The sequence below is a fragment of the Nicotiana sylvestris genome, chromosome 6 (assembly GCF_000393655.2).
Source record: "Nicotiana sylvestris chromosome 6, ASM39365v2, whole genome shotgun sequence".
Lineage (NCBI taxonomy): Eukaryota > Viridiplantae > Streptophyta > Magnoliopsida > Solanales > Solanaceae > Nicotiana > Nicotiana sylvestris.
In genome coordinates this window covers 197,192,571-197,199,705 of record NC_091062.1, presented here as the reverse complement: position 1 = coordinate 197,199,705, position 7,135 = coordinate 197,192,571, and the positions used below count along the sequence as shown (strand labels likewise).

Below are 7,135 nucleotides of genomic sequence, written 5' to 3'. Positions count from 1 at the left end.
GACAATCTCATTCCCTTTTGTTTGTGGCACATTTGGTTAACCAGAAACACCAATTTATTCAATAAGAAGAAGGAACACATCAATGCCACAAACACAGTCTCAAAAGCAACTGAATATCTTATGCTTACAAAGAATGACTCATCATATCTTGTTAAAATGGGAGCCACCAACCAGAAGTCTTTACAAACTGAATACAGATAGAGCAGCAAGGGGGAACCTAGGAATAGGAGGATTAGGAGGAGTATTCAGGAGCCACAATGGCGACAGGATATTGGGTTACATGGACAATATTCCTCACACAACAAACACTAGGGCAGAAGTACGTGCTCTCATACGGGGTCTGTAACTAGCGGAGCAAAACAACTTGGCTCCCCTAGAAATAAACATTGATTTAGCTGAAACCATCAATATGCTTTTGAATGGAAGTCTGATTTATGATCATCTAATTTGTGAATGCAGGTCAATCATCCACAGGATGGACAACATGGTAGTGAGGCACATCTATCGAGAGCAGAACAGAGTAGCTGATGCATTGGCCGAGGAAGCAGCAAAGAAAATATTTTAAAACAAGTCTAAGATATTACCAGTTCCTCTGATGTTTGTCAATGATGTATTTTGGGCAGACTCCTAGGAAATGAGCTAGTTAGATCTTTTGTGGGTTGTAACTTAAACTCAATCGTGCATAACGTTACAACTATGGGGGTTCTTCAATACCCCAGCAATACCCCTGATGTAGTTCCTTTTGTTAACTAACATATAAATATTATATCCCTTTTAACCAAAAAAAATGTTTCTGCCCAGTTTTTATATTGAAATAATTATGTATTTTGTTCTATAAATCGTAAAAGTTACTTATGTGGAGAATATTACTTGTTTAGATCACAATACTATTTAATATTACTTCTTCAGTGCAGCAGCCAGTCCTTAATGTTTTTCTTGAGGGAAGCTTCAAATTTCAAAAGCAAATACATGATTGTGGTAGCCCGCCTAGCTATTTTTTTTTTTGTTAAGCTAGTTTCAATCCAAAATGACCTTGTAAAAAGGTTTGTTATTTTGATGGTTTTAAGGTCATAAAATACAAGGTTAGCAGCAGTGGTTGGAGCCAATTTTTTAACAAAAGTGATTCAAATATAAAGAAGATTGCCCATGACATATGGTAAAAGAAACAGGTAGCTTACTTGATTCATCTTTTATCAACGAAGAAACATTACATAACACTTACGGTGTGTAATTAATCTATGCTTAATGTTGATAAACTAGGACAATAACCGACCGAACAAAAACCGAAAACCAACCGAAGCGTAGTTTTAAATACCGAACCAACCGAGGTTATATTGGTTCGGTTGTCAGTGCACCAAATTAATAATCGAACACCGAATAAATCGAACCGAACTTATTGCAAACCGCACCGCACCGACAGACGCCCACCTAGTTTTCGCAGATACCCTTCTATTCGCAATTGCTCTTCTTCTTAAATTAAAACCAAATATAAATTGTTCATTAACAGGGGTCCATTAGTAATGTTATTGTAGGAAGAAAACAGACAAGACTCAAGAAGTTTGACATAATTAGTTACATTTAGTCTACAGAAGCACTAATAGTAAAACACCAAAACCTAGTATAGCTATCCTATTCAGGAAATATTTATTTGCTGCGAAGACTTGATATCAGTACAAAAGACTATAAAAATTCCTATAATTTAACAAATCCATGCAAATTGGAATTTACAGATTGTTTTACAAAGTCAAGTCATTCACAAACAAAAATGCAGTATTAATGTCACAGATAACCAAGCCAAATAAGCTCCTTCTTACCAAATAAATCACTTAGAAAAGTTTAAGGGTATGGTTTATAGTATCCTTTTGATCTATTGTTCCTTAGAGCACAACAACCAACAGAGTAAATTATGATGATAAAAACGAAGACACAAAAGTTGATGAGTGCAAATTTGTTCCAATTTTTCTGTATAGATTCAAGGAATGATGATTTGCATGATTGGCAATTGAAACAGAGCTCATTCTGAACATTGCTCCAAGTTTTGCAATCACTGTCTGGCACGGCTGGTCCTGCTTTTGGCATTGTCCAGTGGGTTGCATTGTGAAACTCAAAGCCGCAGTAAGTTGGCGGTTTACAACAACTCGACTGCACCATAAAAAAAAAATATTAGCATGTTCAAAAGTCTAAATATATACTCTCCGTTCACTTTTGACTTTGCACACTCATTAAGAAAAAATAAATGAAGTATATATTTTATAGTATTACTATAATAATAATAGTATTTTTGAAAATCTTGAGAAATGATTTGGAGTTATTGATAAAACAGGAAAAAAAAAGATTGTTTTTTTTGATTTAGTATATTGGACAAATAAAAAAAAATATATTGTTAGTATAGGAGACAAGTAAAAGTGAACGGAGGGAGAGAGTAGAACTCAATGTGACAATTGACAACTAAAGGTTTAGTCTCCTCAATATATTTGAGCAAGCGTTATTTCATCTAAAAGGAAATTAATACGTATAATCATTTCATCCATAGAAGCTCTATGTGAACCACGCATGCACCGCCGAGGCCACATGTATTGAAAGGGTTTCAATTTGTATCCTTACGTCGAAAAACTACACTGTATAGCTAGATAAATTTATTTATTTATATATATGTATATTATATATTGACATTCCTTAACTTTTCCGTAAGCTTACTTTTTTATATTTTGACTCTCATCAGTAAAAATCCTGCTCCGCTACTGCATACATGACGCGACATTGTATTAAACGAGTCTAGCGAAAAAGTGCACCAAAGCATAAATCAAGATATATATAGGTGTTGGGCTAAAATGGTCAAAAGATACTCTTAATATGATGTCATATTGTCCGCTTTGGCCCAAGTCTGCACGATTTTTCGCAAAAGACCTCACACCATTAAGAGATCCCTACAACTTATATGTAGGCTGTCAATTTTTTCAACTACTAATGTGAAACTTTGTTCGCACACCCAACAATAGGAAACCCGCATGCAAAACTAATGAAAGGGTAAAGACAATAAAAAATGAAACCTGAGTAAAGGTGAGGCTATATTTGTAAAAATCTGCAGATTTGCCACGTGGAATCATTTGACAATATTTGAAAGTAGCCATACAACTCTTAATATCACCCCAATGTTTTTCATTAACAACATGCCTCTCCAACCAATATTGCCAATCTCCAAATTTGGCTTCATTATCTCCCTTTCCAGATAAAGCCTTGCCCACGTTCTTATTTGTAACCAAAATAGTGAAAACCGAGAAACAAATCATTCCCACAATGAACAAAAACAGAAAAAATAAATATATCCATAGGAAAAATGAGGCTCTACAGCAAGATCCCACTAATCCCATTAAAGAAAGTACGAGAAGTGATGCCCCAAATATTAAAAAAGGCATGTAAATTGCTTTTTGGCAAAGGCTTTTACTTTCTTCTGCTTTAGCCCAAATGCCAATTGCTATAGCCATTATAGCAAGAACAAAGGTTAACAAGTTAACAAATGAGATTAAGAAATTGCTTACACGAACCATTTTTTTGTTTCTTTTTTTTGGATAGGAAAAAAAATTGATGAATAATTATATGAAAGATCAGATCTCTAAGGGTTGAAAAAGAACCAACCCTTGAAACCTGATCAGGGTATGTTCTTTCTTAGTAGTATTTATTTCTTCTTATTTTTTCTGTTTTTTTTGGGTAGCTAATGAAGGATGTTGAGAATGGGTGGTGAGAATATGGAATAATGCGTAGAAAAAGGTGGAAAATAAAGGAAGTCTGTCTGGTGGAGATGTTATTTAATTATATTGCTGTTTTCATTAATCCAAAGCAGTCGATGGTTAATATAAAAGAATTTTACCTCCTGTAGCAAATGTTAATACCTTATTTATTTTAAATAAATATCATTTTAAAAAAATTATATTCTATAGATACATTTTAATGTTTATAGCAAAATATCTATTTTTGGTTACCTCCTTCCCTTAAGCCACTATATGCACTATTTTTATTTTTCTCTCTCCTTTTTCAGATTTTTCTCTCACATAATTACTGTATTTGATATAAACTTCTCACTCCACGTTCTCTTTCTCTAATTTGATACACGCCATTCTCTTCCCCCATTCCGTGGATCTCCGCTCTTTCTTCTCACGCCATGCCAAAGGATTACCATTGTTGTTGCCACATATTACCAAACAAATACTGTATGAAGAAAAGAGCTTTCAAACAAATCCTCTCGCTAGTATAAAAGAGCTTTCATCAAAGATCTTTATTTCGATCTCACAACAGTGGCTATGGCTACTCAACGAAGGGAAAACCCTAGCTCTCTCCATCTAATTACTGTATTCTCTCTGCTTGTCGCTGTCGTCTCCGCTGAGGTCTTCTTCGAGGAGAGTTTCAACGGTAATTTTCTTCATTCTCTCTATTTCGGGAAACGCTGCAAAGCTGCAATTTGGTTGTTGTGTGGTCATTTTGAATGTTAGAAGTTGGAGAGGCCGGAATAGTATTACAGTAACAGGAACAATGACGTTTCGAGTCACAATCGCAACCCTCTCGACGAGACGACATTAGGGTTGTTCTTGAGCAAAGATGACGGAGTTTGGGGCTGAGCAACTTGAAAATTCTGTTACTTTTTTTTAAAGTGTATTTCAATGTATCTTGCTGTATTTCCATGTATTTCATTGTATTTACTGTCTTTTTTTCATTGTACTTCAGTGTATCTCGCTGTATTCCATGTATTTCATTGTATTCAATGTCTCACTATATTTCATGAATGTATTTATATGTTTTTTTAATTAATATAATTTATGTATTCAGATGTATATATGTATTCAAATGTATCTGCAGCATGTATTCATATGTATTTGCACTATAGATGACATGGTATACTTCATGTATTCAAATGTATTATTATATATTTAACTATATTCAATGTAATTATATAATTTCTCTGAAGATTGCTATATTTTTGGGGTATTTTTCGGTTGAGAATCTTTTTTATAACTGAAAATACAAAAATTATGTGTTATAATTAAGTTTGTTGAGTTATATTAGGAGTCTATTATGTTAATTGATTCACTTTTAGTTTAAAAACTGTGTAATCCCCTGTTTCACGCCGTGAATACAATCGAATACAATAATCTATCCAGCTGTAATTCTCATGTTTCACGCCATGAATACAATCGAATATACTCGAATACAAAAATCTGTTTATCTATAATCTCCTGTTTCACGCCTAAAAATATTATTATATTCATGAATACAGTAGCTTAAATACATCGAATACACTCTAAAAATTTTCAAAACATAGCTATACGAAGTAATATAGTAAATGATAGTTACAACTAGCTAATAACCACTAAAACATAATGATTTCTCAAAGTTTCTCTTAAAAAGCGTGTGCATTGCCATGTTCTAATTTCAGTTACTTTTCCTGTTCCTAATTTCTGGTAATATAACATAATAATGCCATATACATGTGGAGTTTATGAATTTGATAGATTTCCTCCTACGGAAAACTGCCACGTGAAATGAATAGTTAATTTTAAAGAACAAATGCCATTGGCTGAACCACATAGTACAGCACCATACTGACATCTTAGTGGACTGAATGAAAATGAATTTAATCAGGAGAGTAACTTTAGTTTTGACTTTTTGTCAAACTATGTGACTCGCTACTTAATGAAAATAGGTTTTGTACCAATTTTGAAATATTTTATATGTGTATTCCTGTAATGTTTTGATATCTAACAAATTTACTATTAATAACCCGATAAGTAATTTGATACACATCCTCAAAAACTTAAAGATCAACAAGTCTCCAGTTGGAGACACAGTTTAACTCTTTAAAGTAAAAGGAACAACTGAGGGAATAGATAGCTACCAGTTCCCGAGGAGACTATACAAGTCAACTGCCCCAGCTGTAAAGTTGCTGCTTGCATACGCTACAGTATAGAAATAGTGCAACAATCAACTTTATGGGGAATGTCTTTTACCTAACTTGCTTACATCATTCTAAGTGATGTCACAAATGCATTATTAATATCAGGGAAGGTAAAACAAATCACTTGAACAATTAGAGAATTCACTCAAGCACTCTCACTGTGATTGATCATCCAGCAAATTATTCTCAAGTGCATCAAGAACAAAGAACAACACTGCTGCGGACCAGTTTCCCATATCAAGTTGTTGTATGTCCTTAGTTGAGTTGTAACTTTGTAAAAGCTCTTATTTGTAATTCCTACTTAGCTTACTTAAAAGCATTATGTAGGAAACCCTTTATAAATCATAAACCCCTGTGTTTGTGTCTTGACTAGAGTTAATCGAGTTATAAAGTTTTTGTAATAGAGTTATTACAGAGTGGCTTGTAACAGAGTTGTTATAAGTTAGTGAGGGATTAAGAGATTAATTTCTAGGTTACGTAGGTTATAATCTAAAGTTGCTCAGTATTGAAGTTGAAATCCTACAAGGGTAGGTCGTGATTTTTAATCCCGTTGAGCTGGGAATGTTTCATGTAAAATTCCCCTGTGTTCATTTACTTACTGTTGTGTGCGTGTGTTCTATGGAAACTAATAGAGAACCTAGTTTTCTATATAGTTTGGTGGACCTTTAAATTCTATCAGATAGTCTGGTGCACCGGACATTCCATGATTGTACATAATCCAGTAAAGGGCCGCACCTGAAGGAGCATGATGTAGGCAGTCTATCATAATGCAAGCATTAATGACTGTTTCCACGCTCAAACCCGTGACCTATAAGTTAAACGAAGACAACTTTAGTTGCTTCAAAGCTCTCTTTTAATTTTTGAAATGTCTTGACTTGGAGCAAATCTCTTAGGATAATCTTTTCACAAATGTAACGACTCATTTTATGAGTGTTGGTTGTCCAATGTTGAATCAAATATGCAATTAAGGAGGTCGATCACGAACCATACAACATACAAGATTGAGAGTAATCTTGATAAAGAAAACTAAACACACTTTAACATTCATATATGGAGTCATTCTCCTATAGCAGAGTGTTATTTTGTCCTATATATTTTATTTTTACTTCATTTGAATTTTGGCTTTAAAAAAAGCTACTTGAGGTTGTGAAATTTGTTAATTTCGTAATTTGTTTTGTTTTTATATGG

At 33.7% G+C, this 7,135-nt stretch overlaps 1 protein-coding gene across 1 annotated transcript; it reads right to left on the bottom strand.

Moving 5' to 3' along the window:
- Positions 1-1,752: 1,752 nt before the first annotated feature.
- On the bottom strand, positions 1,753-3,632 carry LOC104239223 (tetraspanin-8-like). The gene is made up of 2 exons (XM_009793799.2): positions 3,051-3,632; positions 1,753-2,142 (listed from the first exon to the last, which is right to left on the bottom strand). The coding sequence occupies exons 1-2, from the start codon at positions 3,546-3,548 to the stop codon at positions 1,837-1,839; spliced, it is 804 nt and encodes a 267-aa protein (XP_009792101.1). The 5' UTR covers positions 3,549-3,632; the 3' UTR covers positions 1,753-1,836.
- Between the last annotated feature and the right edge of the window lie 3,503 nt (positions 3,633-7,135).

Coding starts and splice junctions, on each gene's coding strand:
- LOC104239223 (XM_009793799.2), bottom strand. CDS start 3,548: ATGGTTCGTGTAAGCAATTTCTTAATCTCATTTGTTAACTTGTTAACC. Junction 2,143..3,050: donor ATAGCCTCACCTTTACTCAG/GTTTCATTTTTT, acceptor TTTATGGTGCAG/TCGAGTTGTTGTAAACCGCC.